The sequence below is a fragment of the Nothobranchius furzeri genome, chromosome 5, assembly GCF_043380555.1.
Source record: "Nothobranchius furzeri strain GRZ-AD chromosome 5, NfurGRZ-RIMD1, whole genome shotgun sequence".
NCBI lineage: Eukaryota > Metazoa > Chordata > Actinopteri > Cyprinodontiformes > Nothobranchiidae > Nothobranchius > Nothobranchius furzeri.
Window position 1 is genome coordinate 11,750,388 of NC_091745.1, and position 27,868 is coordinate 11,778,255.

Below are 27,868 nucleotides of genomic sequence, written 5' to 3' on the forward strand. Positions count from 1 at the left end.
CTGACTGGGGCTACCCGGCCCGGGCCGACCCGGTACAGGTGGGAATGGCCCATAAGATGCATGCTGCTAGCGGTAGCCAGTGGAGCTTAATGAACAGAGGGATGATGTGTGCTCTTTTTGGCTGAAGACCAGACGCGCCGCTGCATTCTGGACCATTTGAAGAGGTCTCAGTACAGCGTGGAAGACCAGTTAGAAGGGCATTGCAGTAATCGAGGCGGGAGATGACAGTAGATTGCACCAGGAGCTGGGTGGCATGTTGTGTTAGGTATGGTCTGATATTTCATATGTTATACAGCGCAAAGCGGCATGAATGAGCAAGAGGCAACATGATCTTTAAAGGTCAGGTGTTCATCAATCACAACACCCAGATTTTGAACTACCTTTGAAGGAGCCTGAGATAGGAAGTCATTTTATATTGAGATATTGTGCTGTATGGATGGTTTTGCTGGGATGACAAGTAGTTCAGTTTTAGAGAAGTTGAGTTGGAGATGGTGGGATTTCATCCATTTTGATATGTCAGAGAGACAGTTTGATATTCGTGCAGAGACAGTGTGGTGGTCCGGTGGAAATGACAGACAGAGCTGGGTGTCATCCGCATAGCAGTAGTAGGAGAAGCCATGTGATAAATGATCTTACCCAGTGAGGTGGTGTATATTGCACAGAGGTCCTAGTTCAGAGCCCTGGGGGACTCCTGTGACAAGATGGTGCACGGTAGATTGTCCAAGCCAAGATACACTGAATGATCATTCTGTGAGGTATGATTCAAACCAGGCGTGTGCTTTCTCAATGATGTCCATGCTAGAGAGTGTGGACAAAAGGAAGCCATGGTTGACAGTGTCAAATGCAGCCAATAAGTCGAGCAGGATAAGCACTGAGGATTTGGCAGTCGCTCTAACTTCATAGGTGAGGGCAGGAACATAGATCGACCGGTAAATCAAGAGCTTTGCCTACCTGCTCAGCTCTCTTTTCACCTCAACAGACCGGTACAACACCCGCATCACTGCAGATGCAGCACCAATCCGCCTATCAATCTCACGCTCCATTTTTCCCTTGCTCATGTGCAAAGGCCAGTATTTACATCACAAATGACCAGAAATTAACTTACTTTGCAGACACAAACATCCCACCTGTCTGGCCTTTAAACAAGACAATGCCTTGTCACCAAAACTAGCTACCTTTTCTTGGCTGGAGCAAAAGTCATGCTGAAGATGAGACTTTCTGCACTTTCACTCTGAATAAAGTCCATCTTCCTTCATAAATGGCCTTTATAAAATGTGATAATTGCATGACTGTCATATAATCATCTCTTGTTAAATCCCAAAGTGTTTGAATAATGTGTGCATTAATCAATGACCAATAAATGTGTTAAAATGAATATTCTTCCTGCAATGATTCATTTCAGATCTTCAACTACACCAGATCAGTATTTGTTGATTTAACAAGTTAATATATCAGTATACTCATGCATTAGGGCTGCACAATATTAGGAAAACCTGCGATATTCGATAACAGTGCTTAATATTTCGATATCGATATTACTCACGATAAATGAAAAAATACTAAAGTGTGAAGTGTTGATGTTGTCTGGCGTGTGCCGTCTGTTCTGGGCTCAAAGCAAACAAAAACTAATGCATGAATTCCATTACAACATAACATTTTTACTGAAAAAATATGCAGCTGCACCTACTGTATTAGCAGCAAAACTACATGGCTTGCAGTTTCTCAGTGACTTTAAAACATCACCACCACCATAAAACATTTTCTGATGCTCCAAATACAGAAAAACATCCCTTACCAGGTTTTTTTGAATAAATAAATAAAAATCACAACGTAAGTTTAAATGTTAAATAATAGTTAACATCACTTACATGCAACAGCAAATTCTCTCATTGCTACTGAACATTTTCTCCACTTATGTGGTTATGATTGCTGGGCCAAACTAGGAGAAAATTAAGAGTTTTTGAGGGAAAGAGAAAAACAATTGTCTACCTTTCAGAAGAGGAACTGTTAAAAAAAACTACATGGAAAATATGTGAAAACGTTTGTTTTTAATTGAACAAGTTTACATAGATCTTAAAAAGCAGCTCAGATGATGAAACTGCAACTATGATTCTGATAACAAGCTAACAAATTGAACTAGCTCCTCTTCTAAGACAACTGGCTAGCAGAGCTTCTGACTGACAGTTTATGTGCAGCAGCAAATCAACTATCCTGATTAACGAGGTTTTAAAAGCTCATAAAGGAAAAATCACTTTGATGTGTGGGGGAACTTTTCCAGGCCCTCTTTAGCAGGGTGGGACTGGGAGGAGAGTGCTGTAGCCTTTTAGCTGGAAGCTAACCGGAGCCTGGGGCTAACATCACCACCCGGTGGAACACTAGCGACATGAAGGTGGGTTGGTTCACCGGCACATGTCGGAGTCAGCCCGGTGAAAATTATTAACGACATCGAGTGGACTCGCATTCTCGTTTGAAAGCAGCGCCGATTCCAGAAACCTCAGCACAAAGTGCGTTCGTTGCTCTGAGCCAGCATGATGAACAAGGGAACGGCACCGCTAATGTTCGGGTGTTGCTTTCCATCCTAAACCCAAAATTCCACTACCTCCGCTCCGCTGCGCTCCGGCACGAACTCCGCAGCAAAATCGGTCCCGTTGTAGTCAATCAGAGCTGTTTCACTACTGCGGCCGTGCGGCGCAGTGCGCCGCCCGCCGTTCCGCCATCCGGCAAAAATAGGATTGATTCTATTTTTGCCGGACGCCGGAGCACCTCCGCAGTCAATGGACAGGAATCACAACTGCCCAACAGGAAAGGGAGCAAGCACAGCTTCCGTTATTTCACAATAAATCGATAAACAAAAAGCATTTTTTGTTTCATATGCACAGGTTTAACTACTTTTAACAACCATCAATGGCGGCTGAACTTTAAATGCACAAAAATAAGCCATAAATAAAGTTTCTACTATCAAAGTAGTCACACTTTGTTGATCCAAACACTGCTGATCTCTCAACACAAATGATGGGCAGATTAAACAGTTAATTTCGATGCTTCTTCCACACAACGGGTGTTTGGATCTAACTTCCGCGTTTATTTCTCGGACTGTATCGCAAGATCTCGAAAATCCCACGCATGCTTGTTTGCGCACCTCAGGTCTCCACACCGGAGCGGAGCCGTTGTGGAGCTGGTACCAGTAAAAATTGAGTTCGGAAGCGAGCGGCTGTGGAAGGCGGGGGCGGAGCGGAGGTAGTGGAATTTTGGGGTAAGGGTCTACGTAGGGGGCGGGCGTATTACGTGAACGGACCCATCTGATCGGCCGCATATCAGAAGAGCTACATTTGATTGGTCAAATAATACTTCCGCGTAAAAAACAGAGCTGGTTTACAAAAAGTTGATGTATGACACTGATGGAAATGTTGAACCAAACATTTATCGCCGTTTTTGGCGTGCTTTGCGATGGGCCTATCGCACGTCCTGTTATCCCGATGACGATAATTTTTCGATATATTGTGCAGCCCTATCATGCATCATAAAATTAATATTGAGGTTAACAATCACTTCACATAAATGTGTAAAAAAACATTTCCACTTCACACTGAGAATTAACCTCCGAGTATCTGAGTGAAGGCTTGATTTCTGTGGTATTTTGTTAACACCTTTTTAACTTGTCAAATTTGATTTGTCTAAGTTTATAAAGAAAGGTTAATAAAAGCTAGAACACTTCCTGGTCTGGCCAATCTTCGCTGTTCACTTAATAAGGCCAATCGAGTGAACAATCATTTTAAGATTCTCCTCTCTTTTGACATCAAGGTTACAGTCGCTCTGCAATGCTTGCAAGTGATTTCAGACACAACACCTCTTTTAAGAGCCACCCAACACCTCAAACGTGGAACATCAAACCTGCAGACCCTGGTTACATCTCACGGCTGGTAAAAGCTGAATTCAAAGGGAGCTACGACTCTTTGGGTTCTCGTGGTCTCAACATCCAGTGAACTCACCACTTGGGCCTTTCCTCCGGACTGCCTGTCTGATGAAGCCAACAGGACCACATCATCTGCAAAAAGCAGAAGCCTCCCAAACAGATCCCTTCAACACCTCGGCTGCATCCTGTCCATAAAAGTTATGAACAGGAGTCCAACTCTCACCGGAAACGAGCTCAACTTACTGCCGGCAATACCGACCAAGCTCTGACACTGGTCATACAGGGACCTAACAGCCCTTATCAAAGGGCCTGGTACCCCATACTCCCAGAGTACCCCCCACAGGGCCACCCCGAGCGACGCAGTCGAATGCTTTCTCCAAATCCACAAAACACATGTAGATTAGTTGGGCAAACTCCCACGCACCCTTCAAGATCCCCCTAAGGGTATGGAGCTGGTCCAGTTTTCCACAGCCAGGACGAAAACCACATTGTTCCTCCTGAATCCAATGTTCGACAATCCAGCAGACCCTCCTCTCCAGAATCCCTGAATAGACTTTACCAAGGAGGCTCAGGAGTGTGATTCCTCTGTAGTTGGAACACACTCTGCAGCCCCCCTTTTTAAATAGGGGGACCACCACCCCAGTCTGCCAATCCAGTGGAACTAACCCCGATGTCCACGCAATACTGCAAAGTTGTGTTAACCAACACAGCCCAGCAACATCCAGAGCTTTAAGGAACCCCAGTTGGATCTCATTCACCCCCGGGGCTTTGCCACTGAGGAGTTTTTTTGACCACATCGGTGACCTCTGCCCCAAGATCTCCCTCCCACCTGTGGCTACAGTGGCTGAGCGCCGTACATGGCTGCTCTCACTGGGGAAACAGGATCCCAGCCGGGGACGCTCAACCAACAACACCCTTCCCCGCTGTGAGTCAAGATGGGTGAGTCCAAGAATGTTCAGTGTGACATAGGTCTGTCAGGATTTTTTAATCCTGGAGCTTCACCGTCTATTTTCTATCAGAAGCTAATGCAAGAGATAGGTGTAGGAGACCATTTTCATGTTCAGCCTGCATGAAAAACTCTTATTTAAATTTTTTTTTTCAGTGAACCACACCTTTAATTATTTTTGCCTAATAGCCTTTTTTTGAGTTTTTGTAAAAAGACAAAAGGTTAAATTGTTGGCAGATGGTCAGGGTTAGCACTGAATGATAGAGACAACTTAATCAATTTTTATGGTAAATTCCTACTAGTGCAGTTATTATGAATATTACTTATTACTTTAATGTAATTTCTACTTGCTCATATCTTTTCAAATTTCATCAGTAAGAATATTATTTGGTCAATGGATATTATGCATCCCTATTTTGCCCCATATTCACATTTTTCTGGTTTCAGGCAATGCTGCCTTTACAAATATGCCAAATAAATTGGAGGATTAAACTTTTTTTAAGTTTAATGCACAAATTTGCTACAGTTGTCAGCTCATTTCTCTTTTAAAAACCCTGCTGCCACATATTACTTCTTTCTATCTTACAACTGTTAAAAATATTCTCAATATTATGGGATTGAATTTATGCAAGTGTTGTTTTGAAAATAATACACAAATTAACACACACTGCTTTTTCAACTTATAGTTCAGTAGTTTACTGCCATAGGTTTGATTATTATCATGTGTTGTTTTACATTTTACATCTTTTTCGTTTTTCTTTCTCATAATTACTGATGAGGGACAGATAAAAGGTTTAATTCTTGTTAATCTCAGAAATCAAGATGACAGAAAAATGACACCTGAAAACTGGAGCTCATAGATACCAGATACTGTGAAGGTCAGAATAAGACCAGGGCCCTCATTCATCCACTGTACTTACAAACAGATCAGTGTGTTTTGTGCGTGGAAACGATAATACGCATTGTGCGGTATTTACCAATTTGTACTTGTGCGTGAAAATGTTCCTAAATACAAGAACAGCTCTGACCATGCGTAGAAACAGCATCTAGTAGAAGAACGGTGGAACCACAATACTGAAGGTCTCAGTCATCCACGCGTGTTACTCATCTACAAATTGGATTTACCCGGTATGTAATTCTGTCAGTGGAAAACAGTTAAAAGACATGCGACAGATTGGAATCTGACATTATATCACGAATAATCTGTGTTATTGGAAGACTTAACAGAGTGTGCACTCTGGGGGGGAACGTTCTCCGTGAGCGCACCGATCTTAAAGAAAATCCTTCTGCTATGCTGTGATGTGGAACCCATCGTGGCGCGACAGACAAACCTCACAAATCCGATTCCAGAGAGCCCCCCAGAACCTCCTCTGCTCACTGATCATACACACCGCGTTGCCAAGGTAACCAGGCTGAATGACAGCTCAGAAGAGGCTGCACTCTAGGACAACATTTCCAAATAAAACTAAATCCAAACAGAACGACTCCATAAATGTAACATGTAAATGAGAACCCATTACTCCATGACTTATCAAATCCATTTTTTTTTTCTGACGGGAACCTCTTCCCTGTCCCAACAGCGTTTATAAACTCTGCAACTTGTTTGGTTATTTTGCGCTTCGGCGGCCAGTGTTTCGATCTCGCTGCCAAAGTTTTTCTTATTTCCCTCTCGTGCTGAGGACGTAGCGTGACCAATTTTGGTTAATTGAGGGCATTTATGTATGTAAATGATGGTGAAGGGACACGAGCACCGGGGTACGCACAGGTGGGATTCATCATCAGACAGTTGTGGAGGAATGTGCGTACGAGAGACCACTGCACGTTACATAAATCAGTCTTTTGACTGTTCGTACACACGTTCTAAATTTCGGTCGTAAGAGGGAATTTAGGACAGTTTCTACGAATGTTTGATAAATGAAGGCCCTGGACTAGGGTGTCGGGACTAGGGCATCAGATGGGTTAACAAAACAAAACCTTTCAAATGTATGATTAACCCAGAACACATAACCAACATTTTAACACTGGGTAGTCAGTTGTTTTTTTTATTCCAGATATATTAGAACGCTGATTAAGTTTTACTTTTTTGGGCTTAACATAAGGGTTTATTGGAACTTTTATAGAAAAACTTAAAATATCCCTATGTGTTGTTTATAACAGCATCAGACTGTGAAGACAAATAATGAAAGTGCTCATTGATGCAGGGTGTGGCCGTTCCTCACCTTAGTCTCCCCTGAATCTGTCGTTTCTTCTAGTTTATTTGTGCAAACTGATGGTGTGACCAGAACTTTTCTTTTAGTTCCGTGTTCTTCATCGATCTTCCTCAGACTCTCCTGCTCTTCTTCGTGGCATTTTCTGCAAAAAGTCTTTATTAATTATATTAAATAAATAAATAAATAAATAAATAAATAAATAAATAAATAAATAAATAAATAAAACAACCACTCAAAAGAAAAAAACCGGTCAGCATTTTCCCTATATCCATGACCTACTTTAATATTTACAGATGGAACATCCATTTGAAACATGAAAAGGTGATTCTGAAGATAATTCTGTTTAAGAGACTTACGCCACTCTTCCCGCCACATCAACGTGGTTCCCTGCAGGGGAGACCTTCTGTTCCTGCAGCACGGTCTGAAGTTTCTTCTCTTCCTGGAGAGTTTCCTGTTCTGGTGAAGGTCTTACTGGAGTGCAGGCGATGGTTTCCCTCCTGTTTCGAGCTCTCTGCCTCCATGGAGCAGCAAATTTTCCCTCCCCACGTCTCTCCTTCCGAGACGAGGCAGAAACTTTCATGGCTTCAGTTTCTTCAGTTCTCCCAAACATCTCTGCTCCTCCAGCGACCTGCTCTTGGCTGTGGGCTGCATCCTTTAGATCATCCTCCATCCCACTCCGGTCCAATCCAGCAGAGCGGCTCTTCTTCAGGATTCCTTTCAAGCCCAGCTCAGAGTTGTGACACGGTGGGCCCTGGTGGGCTATATGGGGCTCTGCAGGTCTGGGTTCAGCATCAGGTTTTACCTGTGAAAGACGCAGCTCACTGGGTTTAAGGTTAACAGATGAGTCCTGCTGTCTGTTGGACAGACGAGGGGCCAAACTGAAGGCAGGGAGCTGAACCGGACATTTCTCGAGCTGCAGACAGAAGGAAAACAGAACTTAGACACATCCAGCAAGGACATGAACAGCATGGTTCTGTTTCCTCCCACTCACCAGACTGACCTCCTCCACCGTGATGGGCTGCGTACGATACCGAGCCCCCTTTTGCCTTCGTCTCTCTGGGGGCCAATCAGGGGGGACGGCCCCCTGTCTCCCAGGCAGAGACAGTTTGTTGAAGAGAGCCAGCTTCTCTCTCATGCTCATCTTGCAGCTCTCATCGTCATCATCCACCACCAAATCACTGGCTGGTGTTGCAGCGCTGCTCAGCAACAAGACACGTACAAAACCAGATTTCGTTTTAAAATGGGAAAATTAAAAAGCCCACAAAGAACAATAACTCATCACAGATTATGATAGTGATTTTCTAACTCTGCTTCCCCCACCTGATTGCCACCTTTTCTTCATTGGTGATGGGCTGAGTGAGGAAGCGGTGGTCGTTGCTGCGGTGTGTTCTACGTTCATGGACAAAGCCGGCTGATCGAGGCTTCAGGAGGGCTGAGGCTTCAGGGGCAGCCGACTTCTCCAGCTCCTGCGGAAGAACAAGGATATCAACACAACTCACCTAAACCAACATTCAGCTGAGTCCCATTCTGTCCCGCTCTGAACTTGAGACAGTTCTCCACACCTTCATCTCCTCACACTTAGACTACTGTAACTCTCTTTTCACGTGTCTGAGCAGAACCTCCCTGAACCGTCTACAGGTGGTTCAGAATGCCTGTGCTCGGCTTCTGACCAAGTCCTCCAAACACACCCACATCACCCCGCTTCTCCTCCAGCTTCACTGGATGATGGTCAACTTCAGGGTTCATTTCAAGATCCTGGTTCTGGTCTATATGGCCTTACATGGACAAGCACCATCTTACATTGGTGATCTTCTTAGTCCCTACACCCCCAGCAGGTCCCTTAGGTCCAGTGATCAATGCCTACTGGTTGTGCAGCACCAGGCTAAAGACCAAAGGTGACAGATCATTTGCTGCTGTGGCCCCCAGACTCTGGAACTCTCTCCCCCTGAGCCTGAGATCAGTGGACTCAGAGGTCTCCTTTAAAAATCAGCTGAAACTCACCTGTTCAAGCTGGTTTTGGTGTGACCTTCATCACCACCCTCTTTGTTTTGCTCTTTTTACTTATTCCGACATTTTCGCGATCCACTATTTCCCTCTTTCCTAATTATTTTCTCTCTCCCTTTTCTTACATTATTTTGTCATCACATTTTTTTATTTTAAACGTATTTTTCATCGTTTTTCTAAATCCTTTTATAATTCTAATTTTTCTTGTTTTTGTGAAGCTCGTTAAGTGGCTCAAAATACTAAAAAACCACTGGTAAAGGTTCTGGTACCAAATAGAAAATGAGTACAACTTTGCCTCAGATGGACCCTTCTTTAAGAGCCTCAGCTGCTTAATCCTTTAACTTCAACCTGAAAAACAGACAGAGAAACGTCAATGTCTGTTCATTTATTTGTGAGACAGGAATGAAGGGAAAGCGTGGAGCAAAATAGCGAGCGGTAAGTCGGAGCATCCCGACTGCTTGCTTCACGCCGTCCAACAGGTCAGAAGGTAACCAGAGACCTGCAGGCTTCAGTTACCTCCCCGCCTTTCTCTGCAGAGCTGCAAGCCGATTAGAACAGCTGCTGGCTGTTAACGGCACATTTTCACCTGATTCTTCAGAGCTAAAACTGATCAGGAGCCGAAACCTTTCAGTTTTTCACAGGAAATGACTGAATTTGGAGTTTATTTTAATAACAGAAACAAAATAAGCTGTGTGCATCTGAGGGCTGCACCTGTCCCAGCAGTCATATTTTGGGATCAGGTTGTATTCTGCAAGATCAGCGCTGGCTAAACATGCATCTTAGATTAAAAGGTGAGCAGCTGAGGCGAGTTTTTCTGCAGCTGTTCGATGTGTGTCTCAACACCTCATCACCCCTTCACACCAATGGCAGTTAACAGTTGGATTCGTCACGCACACTTTGAGAAGTTTATGCAGATCCTCTCTCTGTGAGTGATAATAAGCAGGTCATGATAAGGATCCTGTTTCGGAGTCGAGACTTACTTTAAATAAAGACATCTTGGCTGCCACGCTCATTTTGGCTCTGTCGTCTGTTTTCACGTTGGCTGTGAGAGAAAACATGAGAATGTGAGGAACAAACAGCAGCAGTGTGAGTTCTCACACGCTTCAGACAGCAGCGAGAACGATGCTGGTGAAGATGGAATACTTTTGAATTAGTGCCAAAATGCATTTAAGCACAATTAATTTAGTTTAATCCATTTTTGTTTGCCTCAGTCATCATTTCCAGCATTAGGGTTTCCATTTAAAAGCCATTTTCCTCCAGTATGAATGAAACACATCCCTGTTCTGTTGTCGGCAATGAGCAGAAGATACATTTGTCTTGCATTAAAAAGTAGTGCAAATACCTAATTTGAACTAGTAACCTCAAATTGACACTTCAAAAAGCTCGGACTAAAAGTGTGTTTCTGCAAATGAAAGCCAATGCTTATGTGTGGACTTCTTAAGTTAGGGTCAAACAAAAATAGAACCGACTTTAGCATCAAGCCCACATGGTTTTCCGGGTATTAAACTGTCATTACGCAGGATGTTAAATAATGTGAGCCTCCAAATAAAAAACTTTGTTTACTTCCTGACCAGTCGCAGGAATTTAGAGGGACAACTGTGCAAGCTGGAGCAAGACAGAAAATATTATTGGCAAGAAACGAAGAAAAATGTTTGCTGAAACGTGTCCGTGATGAATCATTATTCTTGTCTCTCCGAAGCAAGACTAAAAACTGAAATAGCACGCAAATTCAAAGAAAAGAACATTTTTGAAAAGATTCTGAAGAGTGTCAGTGCAGCTCCAAAGTCCACCTAATTATTTGTCTGTTTAACTTCTATTTCATGAGGATGAAAACCACTTGAGGTGTGTCATCTCACCTTTGAGCGGGTCCTTGAAATATATCATTTAGGAGACACACACGGTGATATTTGAGAACTGAAACAAAGTTTGTAGGATTTACAGAATGTGTGCAATAATTGTTTTAACATAAGTAGGCAGGTGCATAATTTAAGCACTGTTGTCATTTTATTGATTCCCAAACCTTTAGAACTAATTATTGGAACTCAGAATTGGTTTGTCAAGCTCAGTGACCCTTGACCTCCATACACAGGTGAATCCAACTGTGAGAAAGAGTATTTAAGAGGGCCAATTGCAAGTTTTCCTCCTCTTTGAATATTCTCTGAAGAGAAGCAACATGGGGGTCTCAAAACAACTCTCACATGAGCTGAAAACAAAGACTGTTCACCATCATGGTTCAAGGGAATGATACAGAAAGCTGTCTCAGAGATTTCAGCGGTCTGTCTCCACAGTTAGGGACTTACTGAGGAAATGGAAGACCACAGGTAGAGTTCAAGGTAAGGCTCCAAGTGGCAGAGCAAGAAAAATCTCAGATAAACCAAATCTACAACATCATCTTGCTGCAGACGGAGTCTCTGTGCATCACTCAACTATTCGGTGCACTGTACACAAGGAGATGTTGTATGTGAGAGTGATAAAGAGGAAGCCTTTTCTCCGCCCACAGCACAAAAAGAGCTGCTTGAGGTATGTTAAAGCACATTTGGACAAGCCAGCTTAGTTTTGGAATGAACCAACCCATGATGAATCTCATACCCTGGACGATTTGGGCTCAGTGTTTCTGACTTGCAAATTGACATTGCCTGCCCATCAGATCATTCAATTGTTCAATTTTAAATCTCTGGCATGTCGCCTCTCCCTCAGCAGCTGCAATCTGAATGCCGCTCGAGATGCACTTCTCCTGTTCTCCCGCAGCTATCCTCTCAGTTGGCTGCCTCGCTACCATATCTGCCAGCATCAAATGTAAATGATCTGGTCAACTCAGTAAGTTCAGCTGCTAGTGACTTTGTTGGCCCCCTCAGAATCAAAAAGGAAAAAGGCTCAGACTGATCCCTGGCTTAATGAGGAGACGCCAGGGCCAGATTTATAAACGGAGGTGGAAAAAAGACATCAGATCTCCTTTGAACTTCTGCAGGAATCTTGGTCGTGGTACTAAAAATCAGTACGATCAGCCAGGAAAAAGTAAAACTCTAATATTGTGGTTGAGCACAAAGGTAATCAACACAAGACAATTAACTCCTTGCTCTTTCTAAATGAGAATGTTTCACCCACCAAACCTTCAATTGACCTGTGTGTTCAGTTTCAGAAGTTTTTTGTTGACAAGATCACCCTTATCAGATCTAACATCACCTCAACGGGGTTAATGAGGTGAATTCAGGGATTATACCGCTATGCTCACTCCAGCCTATTGCACTAGAGTACATCAGCAAAATCATTTCAGGTATGAAACCCTCTGGTTCTTCATTGGATCCTCTTGTCCCAAGGGTGCTAATTGGGACTCTACCTGTGGTTGGCCCATTTCTTCTGGACATGATTAATCTCAATCTGTCATCTAGGATAGTTCCTTCCTCATTTAAGCATGCTGCCATACATCCGCTGGGCTCAATCTTGAGAACTTAGCAAATTACCGTCCTGTCTCTACAGGGAGTGCAGAATTATTAGGCAAATGAGTATTTTGTCCACATCATCCTCTTCATGCATGTTGTCTTACTCCAAGCTGTATAGGCTCGAAAGCCCACTACCAATTAAGCATATTAGGTGATGTGCATCTCTGTAATGAGAAGGGGTGTGGTCTAATGACATCAACACCCTGTATCAGGTGTGCATAATTATTAGGCAACTTCCTTTCCTCTGGCAAAATGGGTCAAAAGAAGGACTTGAAAGGCTCAGAAAAGTCAAAAATAGTGAGATATCTTGCAGAGGGATGCAGCAGTCTTAAAATTGCAAAGCTTCTGAAGCGTGATCATCGAACAATCAAGTGTTTCATTCAAAATAGTCAACTGGGTCGCAAGAAGCATGTGGACAAACCAAGGCGCAAAATAACTGCCCATGAACTGAGAAAAGTCAAGCGTGCAGCTGCCAAGATGCCACTTGCCACCAGTTTGGCCCTATTTCAGAGCTGCAACATCACTGGAGTGCCCAAAAGCACAAGGTGTGCAATACTCAGAGCCATGGCCAAGGTAAGAAAGGCTGAAAGACGACCACCACTGAACAAGACACACAAGCTGAAACGTCAAGACTGGGCCAAGAAATATCTCAAGACTGGTTTTTCTAAGGTTTTCTGGACTGATGAAATGAGAGTGAGTCTTGATGGGCCAGATGGATGGGCCCGTGGCTGGATTGGTAAAGGGCAGAGAGATCCAGTCCGACTCAGACGCCAGCAAGGTGGAGGTGGAGTACTGGTTTGGGCTGGTATCATCAAAGATGAGCTTGTGGGGCCTTTTCGGGTTGAGGATGGAGTCAAGCTCAACTCCCAGTCCTACTGCCAGTTTCTGGAAGACACCTTCTTCAAGCAGTGGTACAGGAAGAAGTCTGCATCCTTCAAGAAAAACATGATTTTCATGCAGGACAATGCTCCATCACACGCGTCCAAGTACTCCACAGCGTGGCTGGCAAGAAAGGGTATAAAAGAAGAAAAACTAATGACATGGCCTCCTTGTTCACCTGATCTGAATCCCATTGAGAACCTGTGGTCCATCATCAAATGTGAGATTTACAAGGAGGGAAAACGGTACACCTCTCTGAACCGTGTCTGGGAGGCTGTGGTTGCTGCTGCACGCAATGTTGATGGTGAACAGATCAAAACACTGACAGAATCCATGGATGGCAGGCTTGAGTGTCCTTGCAAAGAAAGGTGGCTATATTGGTCTGACGCCGGTTTAATTTACTAACATTTTTAGTGTACAGCGCCTTGTTTGGTTGTAATGCCTTGTTGAATGCACTTTATAAATAAAATGGTATGGTATTGGTCGCTGATTTGTTTTTGTATTGTTCTTGAATGTCAGAAATGTATATTTGGGAATGTGGAGATGTTATATTGGTTTCACTGGTAAAAATAAATAATTGAAATGGGTATATGTTTGTTTTTTGTTAAGTTGCCTAATAATTATGCACAGTAATAGTCACCTGCACACACAGATATCCCCCTAAAATAGCTAAAACTAAAAACAAACTAAAAACTTCCAAATACATTCAGCTTTGATATTAATGAGTTTTTGGGTTCATTGAGAACATGGTTGTTGTTCAATAATAAAATTATTCCTCAAAAATACAACTTGCCTAATAATTCTGCACTCCCTGTATTAGTTTTCATAAAGTGTTTTTTAGATCTTTGTTTCAGTTGTTTCTGTGTTGTACTAAAATATGAATTCAAGCACTTCATATGTTTTGAAGGCTTTTATCAACAATTACATGACATTTATGCAAAGAGTCAGTATTTGCAGTGTCGGCCCTTCGTTTTCTGGACAGGACCTCTGCAATTCGACTGGACACGTTCTCAATAAACTTCTGGGCCAAATCCTGACTGATAGCAGCCCATTCTTTCATAATCACTTCTTGGAGTTTGGGGGAGTTGGACGGACCTTAATAAGCAGTGACTTAAGTGAAGCAGGCAGGTCGCGCTAGAAAATTTCATTTAAAATGACGTCATAAATCCCCCCCCCCCCCCATCATTTTTATTTCTAAAATATGAAATAAAAACTCCCCATTTAATTTTCATTCATAGGCACCAGAACCTGCACTTCTAATATTTACCTCTCAACGTAGGACTCTTTCATAAGGGTACATGCACACTGGTAGTTTTTAACGGTTATTCATGGGGAAAAATCTGACATTTTTTTAATTAAAAAAAATGTATCCAGCCCACCTCTCCAAATGTGTAAAATGTGCATCACAGCCGTTAGGCGCGTTGCGCGCACCGTCAGCTACGTCAGCCCAAACAAGAGCAGAGCAACTAGAGACAGAATAGAGGATAATTCTGTCTGGATGTGGATGGAGATTACATTTTACAGCAGCCTGATCATCATTTAGATACGTAAACCATCACTTGGCTTCTAGTCCACGCTATCAGCATTATTTTAATTGGTGTGTGTGTGTGTGTGTGTGTTTTCCACTTCAAACACTGGTCTAACCAACCAGACCAGCGTGTCCAGTAACATATTAATGTTACAATTGAACAGTTTCACTTCATGTAGGCTAGGAACATTTCACTTGCCGTGGCCCGACCGCTTCTGCTCCACATAAACTTTGTGCGTGATCAAATGTCTCTACAGGTGCTTTCTGAGCTGAAGAGGCTATTCTGCCTCAGACTGGATGCGTCATGCGTCTCCATATTAGAGACGGGAACAAGCGCTGTTCAGCCAAAGTTTCATAATCAGTTAACATTTTTCCAAGTGACACGTCCCTCAGAGAGACCGGGTTTCCAGACCGCTTCAGTGGGAGGAAATCTTACCGCATGCGCTGCGGTTTTGCGCTGCGCTGCGAACCCCTCTACAGATCTTCAGCCCACTGTCCACCGTGGGCGCTCCGAGCCGCGCTGAACACAGTGTCCAGTATAAAGCTCTGATGTTCTGATGGGAATCATTTCTTGATTGATTGATTTAGTTACCTCCATGATGTGCGTAACGATTAAAATGTCAGCTCATCTGTGTGTGCATCAGTGTGCGTCGGGGTAATTCTTTCAAAACAACCAACATCCTTGAGTTTATCAGTCAAAATAAACAGTCAAATGGAAATATCTGTAACCTGCCATTTAACTGTTTTGCCTTCCTGTGAAGATTGTTGCAAAGAGAAACAACTAAACTTGATTAAACCCAGAGCCACGCGCACTGCGCTGTACGTCGTGACTGTAAATGAGGGGGAAATGATTTAATCGGATCCTTTTCTTTTCAACATGGTTTAATGTAAAGTTTCATTCAGTACAAACTTTAGTTACACCAATCTAACGAGACAGAGCCTGGATTTGTATTCTGAACAGTTTAAACATGTTTAAAACGGAGACATGCGTGACGCATCTAAAATTCACACCTGCTCCGCTATTATGGAAATTTAACAAGATGAATAACATAAACTTATTTTAGGCACAGACAACATCCCCCACACTTTTGAAAATCTTGCAACGCGCCTGTCTCTATGGGCTCCGTGGGTGTGCTAAATCATCCCACAAGTGAACTGGGCTTAAACCAGAAGAATCTATGCTAAATAAAAAAAACAACCACTTTTCCTCTCAGTTTTATACTCCCGTAATTCTCTGCTGCCCCGCCTAGGCGTGCTACTTCATCCGATAACTGGACTGAGCTTCAACTAGTAGAAGTCTTGCTAAACATCTCAAAAAGCAAAAATTGACAACGCCAAAACATTTTTAGAAATAAAACAATCTCAAGTACAAATTCTCTTTGTTCAATTGTTGGTTCGCTCATTTTTTTTCCTATCGCTTTTGCCCTCCAATATGGTGGACCCGTGTGATCAGGTGACGTAGGTGCAAAGGGTCAAAAAAGTAAACACAGCTTCACTAAAATCCCATTGTTGTGAAAAGGAATAATCTTTTGTATGACAAAAACAATGTTAGACTACCAAAAGGTTTCAGTGCACCATTCCCAACTGAACTGCATGTTTTCATGTACGATTTTAATGTCTTTTTTTCTTCAAAGCTGCAGGGCATGGAAACAAAGAGCGCGTGTAAGAGTGTAAACAGAATAGTAGTAAAGGTGTTTCAATGTTTATGCATTTATCCACCCAAAACAACAAATTATATATTTACCTTTTTTATTCTCATCTCCCTCTCCGTCCATGAGTCTAGAAGAATTAAGAAATAAATGGAGATGAGATCATCGAATGAAACGTCAACACGAAGTCGACGACTTTAATCTGTAGCTCCTGTCGCTTCTTTCTCGGGATCCCGTTTTAAATTTCCAGAGCATCCTGCAGCCCAGACAAGCTGCTGTGTGTTATTTGCATTCTTGATAAACTCGGTGGAGGTCATGATGAATAACAAACTCATGCAAATCCAACCATCCTAAGGAGGTTCCTGTGTATACACAACACTTAAACTGAAAATCTTTGGTCTAAACATTGGAATATCACACAATTATTTTTGTTGCTCCCCGTAAGTTATCAGCAAGTTTCAATAAACTTTTTTTTTTACATGTAAAACTACACGACTTCGAAACATTCAGTTTAGTTCGAACCTCATCCACCTCTCACAGAAACCAACTCCTACCCGCTGCTCTCCTCCACCTCATTGGCTGTGATGGGTTGCGTCCTGAAGCGCTCGCTGGTCTTACGTCCACCATTAGATCCACCGGGATGGTAACGCCGGGTGCGCCTTCTTCCTCCTTCAGAGGCTGGCTTCACAGCCAGGTCCAGAGAAGATGTGGACCGCCCAGTGTCAATGCTGCAGAAAAGGAAGGAGGACTGGCTGAGATGAAAGCTAAAGTTTCTACAAAGCAACACAGTCTGGATTACACACACACAGCTGCAGGAGAGCACTCCTCAGCTGGTCCACCGACACCAGAGTGTGAAGCTGTGGAGTGTCAAGTTCAACTTGGACAATCTCATTAAGCACACGGGCAGAGTCTGGACAACCCTGTCTGTAGGGGGTGGCAGTGAGGGCCAGCGGGTGAGGATGCAAGTGGGAGAGGGGGCGCAGAGCTTCGAAACAAACAATAATTCTGAACCTTTCCATCAAAATGCTGCAGAGACGAAGCAATGAAGGCTGCAGTTTTTATTTTGAAAGCCTCCTTTCAGTAGCAGAGCTTAGATAGCAGGAAAAGCGTTGAGCTGGAGACAGCAGTCACAGAAATAGAGTCAGAGTGGCTTTAAAATTCCCTGCTGGTTTTAATCTGTTAACAGAGCTGCAGAGAAACGGGTGAAATAAAGCTTCTGCTGCTGCTGAAATGAAGCTCATATGAATGCAAATGCCTACTGCACATACAGTGTCCTTGTTCTGCTCATTTACACGTTAATGTGTAGTCTGAGAGTTTTAAAGTAGCACTTTAATTATGAGACAAAGTCCCACAGTCATCACACACTGGTGAAATTCATCGCTGCATCTGACCCATCCTTGTGGAGGGGAGCGGTGAGCTGCAGCAGTGAATGCGCTCGGGAACTATTTGGTGGTTCAACCACCCAATCCAACCCCTTAAAGCGGAATGTCAAGCAGGGGGGCATTGGGTCCCATTTTTAAAGTCTTTGGTATGACCCGACCAGGAACTGAGCCCCGATCTCCCAGTCCCAGGGCAGACACTCTACCACTAGGCCACTGAGCTACAAGTCATTTTGGTTTGTTCTGACTGGTCAAAAACTGCAAAAGTCATGCACTTTTTTTCAATCATAAGACCAAAAACAGGAAAGTGCATTAAAAATGTGCCCTCCTCAAGTTTAGGCAGAAAATCCTAAATTACAAACTAAACATTCAACTTTATTTAGCTAGTTTAAAGTCTCAGTCCCCCCCCCCCATATATCAGTTGTGGTTTCTCTCTAATATGAATGAATGCTTTGCGAGTCATTCCCTTTGGGAAAAAAATAAAAATTAAAAAAAGACATGTTTCAGGAAGTAGGAGTAAGCCGGAAGATAGGCGGGCAGAAAACAAAAGGAGAGCAAGTTCTAATATTAATATTCATGAAATGAGAACATCTCGTCTGTGATTGGCTACACTGCAATGCAACTTTTCTGCTGCCTCCATTCATTCTTCTTTCTGTAAAAAAAAAAAAAAGGCTGCGTTGATGTGTCATCTCCACAAATGATAACGCAAACCTGTTTTACCATATTGTGGAACTGCTATAGCTAAGGGTTAGCTTCTACTAGCCGAGGCGTGCTCTGCTCTCTTGTGGCTGCTAAATCAACACAGCCTTCTGTGGTCGCAAGTCAAGGTGTGAGTCCATGAATGCAGATTTTGCCTGTGATGTAGCCGAGTCTGGTCTTTTCTGAACCTTTCATTTCTTTTCAGCTGCTAATGGAGGGTAGAAAACTAGTGAAACTAATGGGCCATTCCCATCTGTACCGGGTCGGCCCGGGCCGGGTAGCGTAGGTTGTTTACATATCTGGGTGGCCTGGTATTTTTCCGGGCCAACCAAGGCTCATCCTCAGCCCTCTTCTCGAGGGGGTCTGCTTCAGGCCGACCAGGGCCAACACACCCACTGCTGACAGCAAATTCACACCTTCCATTAGAGCAAGCCTCTGATTGATGGGTAGAATCAGCCCACATGGGCTTAAGACAAGGATGTGTGGAATCAACCGGGCCAGGCTGGGGCCGACTGGGGCTACCCAGCCCGGGCCGACCCGGTACAGATGGGAATGGCCCATAAGAGTGACTGATCATATTTTTTTTTTCAGTGAATGAGACCTTTAAAGCTGCAATCCAGTGTTTTTCCCCTTTCAGAAATTATTATTTTTCAGAAATCCATAAAAGTGATGTCCCTGTACTGTTACAAAATATCTTCAATGTCAAGTTGTTTTTGGCTAAGCCTGCTCCTGGTCTTACAGAGCCCCATGCAATTTGAACGGAGCACCACCAAGCATTAGCTAATAGCGTTGGACAACCATTTATGTACAGATGTCAATCACAGAGTCTGCATGAGCAAGTTGAGGCTGTTCTGTAGAAGCCAAGAGGTAGCATGTAAACTGAACAACAGAGGGCTGCAAAGGGATCCCAGAGGGACTCCACAAGTGAAAGGGGCTGCAGAGGTAAATGAATCTCCTAAATAAAACAGAAAAACCCTTGTCTTTAAGCCAAGTCAGAAATTGGACTTTGTTGGATAGTAGAGCTGGGTGATAGACCAAAATGCACCAATACTGAAATTTAGGACTCACGGACATCATTTTGTCCATGTTGTTAAATTCAGCACTTTTAAAAACGGAAAAGGTGTGTGTAGGTTGGCAATGCTCATGTCGCTTTAAGATGCTGTGCTACAAACCTACATGCTCTCCCTGGGCCAGGTCATATTCTATAATGCTGCTCATCCAAGCTATGCAGATGACAGCCCGATCTACCTAGCTCTGTCACCTGGTGACTGTGGTCCCCTAGACTCACTCTGTCAGTGTTTGGAGCAAGTCAGTGACTGGATGCAGCCAAACTTTCTGCAGTTGGAAGTTATTGCTCAACTTGGCTAAAGAGGTATAAAAACTGTCCAAACAATTGCACTTAGACAAATGCATGTGGGCATTGACCCTGCCCTTCTGTACCCTTGATCCATACTTTGCCAATGCAGGCTTCAGCAAAGGGTGGTACTTGCAACCCATTACTACGAGGGAATTGTGAGAATAAGATGGAGGAATGGTTCAAGTGCCCTTAGTAAAAACACGTATTTAAGTTTGAAGAATGAAGTAAGAATGACATCCCTGTGATAAAAGTTGGTTTCTGCAGCCCCTTGTTCTAAGCAAAAAGTTATCATCTCACTGCCGTTCCGTGAGTTTCATGGCTGTTGCCAGTTCCAGATCCAACACCAGAAGATTCTAGATGGCAAGCGAAGAAGAGTCAAACGCAGTAAGTTGATAAGTAGATAAATACATTGTATAACCACTACTTCTCATGGGAAGCACCAGCGGCACAGAAGCAGCAGCAGAACGGTCTGCTCGTGAGCTTTACTGCGTGCCAGTACACACCAGGAGAGTCTCAGCCGCGGAGCGGTTTCTCCACCGCCCTCCTCGCTGGACTCGTGAGATCATGAGATCCCTCGAGACTTCAAAAGTCATGATTTGTTTACGCCATCCACCAACAGAAGCCAACAGTTAAACCAGAAAGAAGATGATCACGCTTGATATCGCTGTTTTATGTCATACATGTTCCCCTCGACTGCCAGGAAGAAAAACACACCACTGCACTGTCATTAGGTCACATGTATTGACGTAATCTACACCGATACAAAATCGCATTGCTGCGAGTCTTATTTTGAAAATTACTGGAGATTTTCCACAGAAACCATGTGATTTCTTGTCTAGCCCTATGTTAAATGCGGCAAAAATAGAATCCAACCCTATGTTTGTCGGCGTGGCTCACTGCTTCTGAGTCGCCCCTGAAAGTTTCTGCATCACAGCTGGTCTGAATCACCCCCATATGCTAGGATGGATTTGACTTGAAGCGCTGGCGTCCTGTACCACTGATGCTTCCAGTGTGAAGTAGGGGTAATTCATTCATAGAGGGCCACATGCTGCAGTATGGGTATCTGGGACTAGGCCAAAGACTTGGGTTAGACATCCTGGTGTCATAATTGATTCAGACTTGAGTGCCACTGGTCACATTAAAGGCCAAGTTAACTCATTTAGTTAAATACTCATTTACATTTGATTCCTGCTTTAAGCTTCGAATGATCGGCAAACCAGATGGCCTCAAGTTTTCTGCTAAAAACAATTATAAAAAGGTCTAAAACTAAAGGGAATTTGTCAAGTATTTTCTGAACAATTGACAACTTAATAATTTACTTTTTAAACTATCATAAATATCAAAGTTATTTATTTATAAATATTTGCAACACATCTATTTGCAATTTTTTTTCTAATTTATGTTTGGTTTCAATAATAAAACTGCACACTTTATCCATTCTGTGTCTAACTGAAACAAGTTCTTGCACATAGGATTTGCATTTAAAACATTTTAATAAAATTTCTCGAGGCTCTTTTGAAGTTTAGCTAAATCTAGCCCTTTGTGGCTGCTGGCCTTCAGAAGTGGCGAAACCATGGCTCACCTTCTCAGCGAGTTGTTCTCCACTGGATCGTCAGCTCCATTTATAACCTCTTGTGTTCGGCCGTTTACTCTTTCACCGAGGTCATCCGAGTTCATCTGCCCTACGGGGGTTTGGATCACCTCTTTCCCGTCTCTCCTCACCCATTTGGAGGGAAGCTCCTTGATGCTGCCATAGCGTTCAGCCAATTCTCGCCTCCTCTCGGCTTTGTAGCGGGCGATCCGCTCAGCTCTGGCCTCCAGAACTGGATTCTCAGCTGCATCCATGTCTCTCTGAAGGATTCAGATATTTATCGGCTCTTCAGACAATCGCAGGGCATGTGGGGCTGAAGGGCAAACGAGGTGGTTGTCCTCTGCTTCTCAGTTATGTTAAAACACAGGAGACAGTTGTTAAATCCAGCTTCCATCAGACCTGAAAGCGTTTCAGTTTGTCCATCAGTCGCTGCTCAGTGGGTTCCTCCTGAAAAGTGTAAAAACAGGTCCAACATTTAAAGGTTTGATTTCCTTCCTCACTCTTTAGATTGAATATTATATCCATTTATTTTAATGGTAAACCTTTTGAGTGAAGTCAAATATTTCCAAATCAATTCAACGTTCTGGAAATTAGAGTTGCAGCAGCTGTGATGCAAACAAGCCAGCTTTTTGTTCTGTTTGCTTCCACACTTCAATAAAAAACTTCTGAAGGACCAGTTAGTCGAGATAAACACACATGATGGCATGGTCCCATCAAATAAGTGAGAAAAGTGCAAACGTCAGCCATCGTTCCAGTGCGGTGAATAATTTATTTTATTAACTACTTTTTTCTGAACTGAATCCCACCCATTTTCCTTGTTCTCGCGTCTGTGTAAGATGATCAGCACCAGCCTGCAGTGTCGTGCAAGAATCTCCTCTTGCACTGAAACCCAACACCTCAGCTCAGCTCCACTCAGTCCAAACCTCGATGCCATCCAGTCTGCAGGCTCAGTCATCTTCTCCTACATGAAACGTATCTAAAGCAGCTGCATCGCCCATTTAATGTCAGAACTGGACGTTATCGAAGAGACGCAAGTGCCTAACAACTAAATGTGTTTAAAACACACACTGAGGGAGTTGTTTGTGTTTCTAGGCAACGTGGACAAACAAGAATAGTCCCTGTAAACGTTTAAGAAGTATGGCACAATTTATATTTAAAGAGCCAGTCAACCCCTACCTTGGTCTAACTCCACTCCCACTTCGTTTGAAAAATGCAACAAATGCTGTTGCCTGGCAGACCGAGAAGGCAGAGCTGCTAACAAATACACACACACAGGCTCACGAGAGCATTGTGACATCATAATGTACCAGTTTACATCATAGCATACCTCTTAGCCAATAGCGGTGGCAGATTTAAATTAAAATACAGTGCAGAGTTTTTACCTGACAACGGCACAACACTGACAGTTTTAGGCAGAATATTTAAATTTTAACTAAGACGCACTGAAGTGCCAAATTATTGACGACACGTGTCTGCAGCACGATTAGACACTATTTATTTAGTTTATCAGCAAAAAAAAAGTTTATTTGGGGGTGGCTTGTTCTTTAACAAAAGCAACTCATTTTATTCAAAACTGCAATCAAATATTCCTCATTTCTAATTAATCTTTCCAGAAAACTAATAGGGTTTCTTTTTCAATCATTCTCAATGCAGTCACGTTGCAAGGTGTGCATGTGTGCGGTGAAGAAAATAAAAGGCAAAGTGATAATAAATATGTACAGCAGACGAACGATCTTTGAAAATTGTATAAACCAGAAAAGGGCCAACACAAGACACAAAACAGCATCCTCAAACAATACTTCTGTTTTAAAATATTACAAAATGTCCCGCTCCTTAGAAGTAAATAAGCCAAGTTTAGAGGAGGGGGGAGACTTTGGCTCAGGACTGTATGTCAAAACATAAAATGTGTGTTTGTGTCCGTGTGCTTTTCCGAACTGTAGACGTCAGCATTCCTGCAGCAGGAAGCACAATGGAGCAGGAACAAAGAGTGGTGAGCCGCTGGAGTCGGAGCAGCAGATGGATCTGCAGAGGGGCTGGATGGATCTGCTGGCAGCAGAATTCAACTCAACTTTTGATTTTCCTCATCAGTTCTCTCAGTCGGAGCAGCAGCTGGTCAGATCTGGCTAAAGAATCTATGAGATAATTCAAATCAGATCTGTGTTGGAACACAGCGAGCGAAGCAGTGGATGCAGTGATCCCTGCATGGGGAAAACAGCTCAGCTAATCCTGTTGTCACTTTCTAACAGCCATCCATCACAAGAGGTTTAAAAAGAGTTTTTCATTTTCCTTTCTGGTAAAACAAGATCAAATATTAAGTGTAGCCAAATTCTCACAGAGTCATGTGATGAGCTAGAGGATTGTGGATTGGAGAGTGGGAGAATGCCACTGAGGCTCAACAGGGATCACGGGCTTCTAATCCAGCAGCGGCAGTGGACCCAAGCTTGAAATACACCCAGTGAATGAGATGTTGCTGAGGATCAGGGGTCTGAGCTTCTACACTGCAGTGACATTCAAACTAGGTGGTCCATTAAGGGCAAACATATGGAAATACGTGTACAAATAAAACTATTATGACTTTTATATTGATCATTTCAGAGTTTGGGAGGAGAAAGTTTAAGAAGTTCAACATCCAGCAGTAACAGACTAAACCAGATTAAAAGGTTACCAAAGAGTAAGTCTCCAGCCAATTACACCTACCCTGCTGAGCCACCTGCAACAAACCTCCTCATGAACCTGTAACTCAAACCTCGGGTGCTTTTTCTACACACCAAAGGAGACATTTAACGACTCGTTTACACAACTTTCTACTGCATCATCTGTGAGTACGACAGTTTAACTCTGCAACAGACTGGAGAGCTGACACCAAGGGTCTCTAAAAATTAACGCACTAGCTTCCACTGACAGGAAGTGCATTATGACAGATCGCTTGAATTATTAAGTTGAATTCAGCTCACATTAAACTAGGAACACATCCTTTCAGTGTTAGGAGTTTCTAAATAAGATAATGGTAGTATTTATAATTTATAAACAGATGGATTGAACGCGTTCCTAACAGGAAACCGTGCGTAATTTGCGTAATTTGTGCGTAAAAATGTCCTTTTGACAAAAAAAAAATTGTCCTATATAAATAGTTTACACAATTTTGACAAGGGAGCTAGTTGGAATATCCGAACTGGACGCTGACCTTCTCATTCTGAGAAACAAGGACTTCTCAGGTCAGATCAACAAGTGACGCATCGTTTCCGATGACTAAACATGAGAAACACCTGCATTCTGTCTGAGCTGCGTTTTTTTACGTGTTCTTAATAATTAAGACATAAAAGTAGTCAAAATGTATGAGTAAAGGTGGTACTTACGCACAGAGCTCCGTGTTCCTCCCTCCGCTTGGTTCAGTTCCTTCTGCTGCCACTCGATCCAAATGTGGTCACGGACTGGCAGCTGTGGGTGGCTCTCCGAATTAAGAGGACGGGGTATAAATAGAAGGCCGAACCTCGGAAGCCTCGTGCACTCTGGATAAACTGAGAGGAAGGCTCGTCACATCGAGGTGCGCTTTCGGTCCACTCTGATGTCTTCTACACAAACTCACCTCATGTCGACTCCAGATTCTCCTAAAATGTTATCCAGATGAGGTTTATCAGTATATAACTTTATGATCAATTAAAGTTTATCAAGATGCACCTGCACAGAACCACGTGGTTTCCTGTGAACAAAGCATTGTAAAAGATTGAAATGGTAATAAAGAAAATACATTGAAAAACGAATATCTACCACCATGCAGCAGGCTTCAGACAACACATTTATATAACTTCATTCAAACATCTAAATAATACAATGTTCAAGTAGCTGCAACTGAACTCCAGCTGCTCAAGAGGCAGAAGAGCAAAACGCAACTTCATCAAAACCAGTCCAAAGCAGAATTAGGTATCCATCCATCTGGTTTTTGGACCTCAATAGGATCACGGAGAGATCTTGGACAAGTCACCAGTCCATCATGGGGACAGAATAAAACACCCATACTCACCTAGGGTCAAGTTTGGGTCTAACCACACGTGCAGGAAAATTATGCAAACAAGCAGGATTCAAACCTGCCAACTCTTTGCTGCGAAGCAAGAGTGCTGCTGACCGCACCACCCTGCAGCCCTCAATGCATTTAGACGTGAAAACACATATAGGAATGACAGGTGTAATGTCACGAATGGCCTGATTTTGAGATCCCACAGGTCAAGATCTACAGCCTGGCTATGACACAACCTACAAGATTTTCCACTCACAGGAGACTGGAAGTCTGCATGTAGTGCCTTTAATCAGAGCCTGCCTTCCTCACACCAGCTGCCCTGACAGAGATAATAATAAAATAAACAATAACAGTCTTTCCTCCAAGGTCCACCACAGAGGAACTCTTTTAAACGAACTCTTTTATTCCCAGAAGAAATAAGATTTTATAATTATAAAAATTGAAATGTCCATTGATCTGTTTAATGATACATATGCTTAGCATGTTTACTGGATGAGGTCATCACCATTTGCACACTCATACAAAAACAAAGTAAAGTTAAGTTAACGCATGTGTAAGGGGTTAATTTACATCTAATTAATGGACCATAAGACATGAGATTCCATACCAAATATGAAATCAACCTTGTGGACCTCTGGGTTATTTTAACCAGAAGATTGGAACTTTTTATTGCAGGGATTATGTAACACTTGTATTAACTGAGAGACAAGAGAAGAGAGAGTCGCCTTCAAAACGTTCAAGAAGATTTATTTCTAAACAATTTTAAACAAGACTAACTCTAAATTCTAAGTGAATGGATGAATCTAGGTGTGAATGAGACGTGAGATGAATGGTGTATGTGTGAGTGATGTGGTCATCAGAACTCTCGTATCCGGAGAAGCAAGTCTGAATGATGTGATGTTTTGCTCTTAAGCTATGATCGGAGTTTCATAAACACATGAGACGCCATATTTGTCGCTCTACACATACCCTTAGGATGAGACCTCCGTACAGATCCAGAATGCCAGGTCCTCGGACCCCCCTTTCGGTACCGGAGCCGATGAAACAGCATCAGCAGTAAGACAGACTAGTCTTTGGATTGTCTCCAGGTAAAAAGTGACAGTTGGTTGACAGTGTCACATGGCCCCCCTTTGAGTCAGTGAGTTCAGCTTTTATTCTGAAAGGAACCGTTGCTTGGTTGGTAAAATGCAACAGATTTTATCCAGCTTGTTGGTTCCTTGCTTAAAAATGAAGTCCGGGTGGCCGGTCCGACACTTCTCTTAGCATGCGGTGAACTGCAGAGAGCTCCAGTAAACTGTTGAGAACTCAGAGAACCGTTGAGAACTGAACTTAAGATGGCGTGGGGACTGGTTTTATTAATCTGGATGTTTTGATTTCTGGTCGAATCAAAGTTGGCAGATTTATAAACACCACAGAGACTATGCCACGCTTCAGAAAGGAAGGTTCTGACTGGATGAGTTAAAGTTAAAGTCACATTAGTTGTCACACACACTGATGTGTGTGCGAAATTTGTTCTCCGCATTTGACCCATCCCCTGGGGGAGCGGTGAGTCGCAGACACAGCCGCGCTCGGGAACCATCTGGTGGTTTAACCCCCCAATCCAACCCCCTTAATGCTGAGTGTCAAGCAGGGAGGCATTGGGTCCCATTTTTTCCAAAGTCTTTGGTATGACCCGACCAGGAATCGAACCCTGATCTCCCAGTCTCAAGGCGGACACTCTACCACTAGGCCACTGAGCTGGTAAACAATGTGTCATGCGTTTACATTACGTGTCGTCAGCATGTCCAGTGCAGCTAGATGAAAGTCATATTACTCATTAAAGCATATTAATCATAACATTGTCATTTCACAGATTGGTCAACATTATCGTATTGACTAACACTTTGTTTGATTAACTTATTAAAAATAGAGTTCTTTGATTTATTAAAAGGAAAGAGTCCTTTTTCATCATTCTTCTCTTGAGCTGGAAAGAAAGCAGTTTAGAAGCAGATGCATGACCTTGAGGCAGTCTCATGCAGATTAGTTGTGTCAGAGGCATCTGTGGAGAGAGGGTAAATAGCCTTCTGTGGAATAGCTCCTTCATCACGTTACACATGACACATAGTTAACCTTTTACCCAGATTCAGAGTCTCCGCATCAACGAGGGTGCGTCTCTGAGATGCTTGGTAATATCTTCAAACTTGTCAACCTGTGGTTGGCTAGTCAATCATAACATCATTCCATTAAAACTAGCCAGCTCTGGTTTTTCCCTCAGTTCA

The 27,868-nt window shown here is 43.0% G+C and overlaps 1 protein-coding gene across 4 annotated transcripts in view; it reads right to left on the reverse strand.

The window, feature by feature from the left end:
- Positions 1-25,082, reverse strand: part of svilc (supervillin c) — a 50,318-nt gene extending 25,236 nt beyond the window's left edge. For 2 of the 4 annotated variants that reach the window (XM_015948826.3, XM_015948822.3), the window contains exons 1-9: positions 24,952-25,082; positions 21,587-22,042; positions 17,124-17,297; positions 16,665-16,699; positions 10,054-10,115; positions 8,390-8,535; positions 8,061-8,265; positions 7,426-7,982; positions 7,079-7,211 (exon numbers count right to left, since the gene is read on the reverse strand). In XM_015948826.3, the coding sequence (XP_015804312.3) occupies positions 7,079-7,211; positions 7,426-7,982; positions 8,061-8,265; positions 8,390-8,535; positions 10,054-10,115; positions 16,665-16,699; positions 17,124-17,297; positions 21,587-21,849 (1,575 nt within the window). In that variant the 5' untranslated portion in view covers positions 21,850-22,042; positions 24,952-25,082. The remainder of the gene's footprint in view (positions 1-7,078; positions 7,212-7,425; positions 7,983-8,060; positions 8,266-8,389; positions 8,536-10,053; positions 10,116-16,664; positions 16,700-17,123; positions 17,298-21,586; positions 22,043-24,951) is intronic. The other 2 variants (XM_015948825.3, XM_015948824.3) reach the window with 2 other exon arrangements.
- Positions 25,083-27,868: the final 2,786 nt, after the last annotated feature.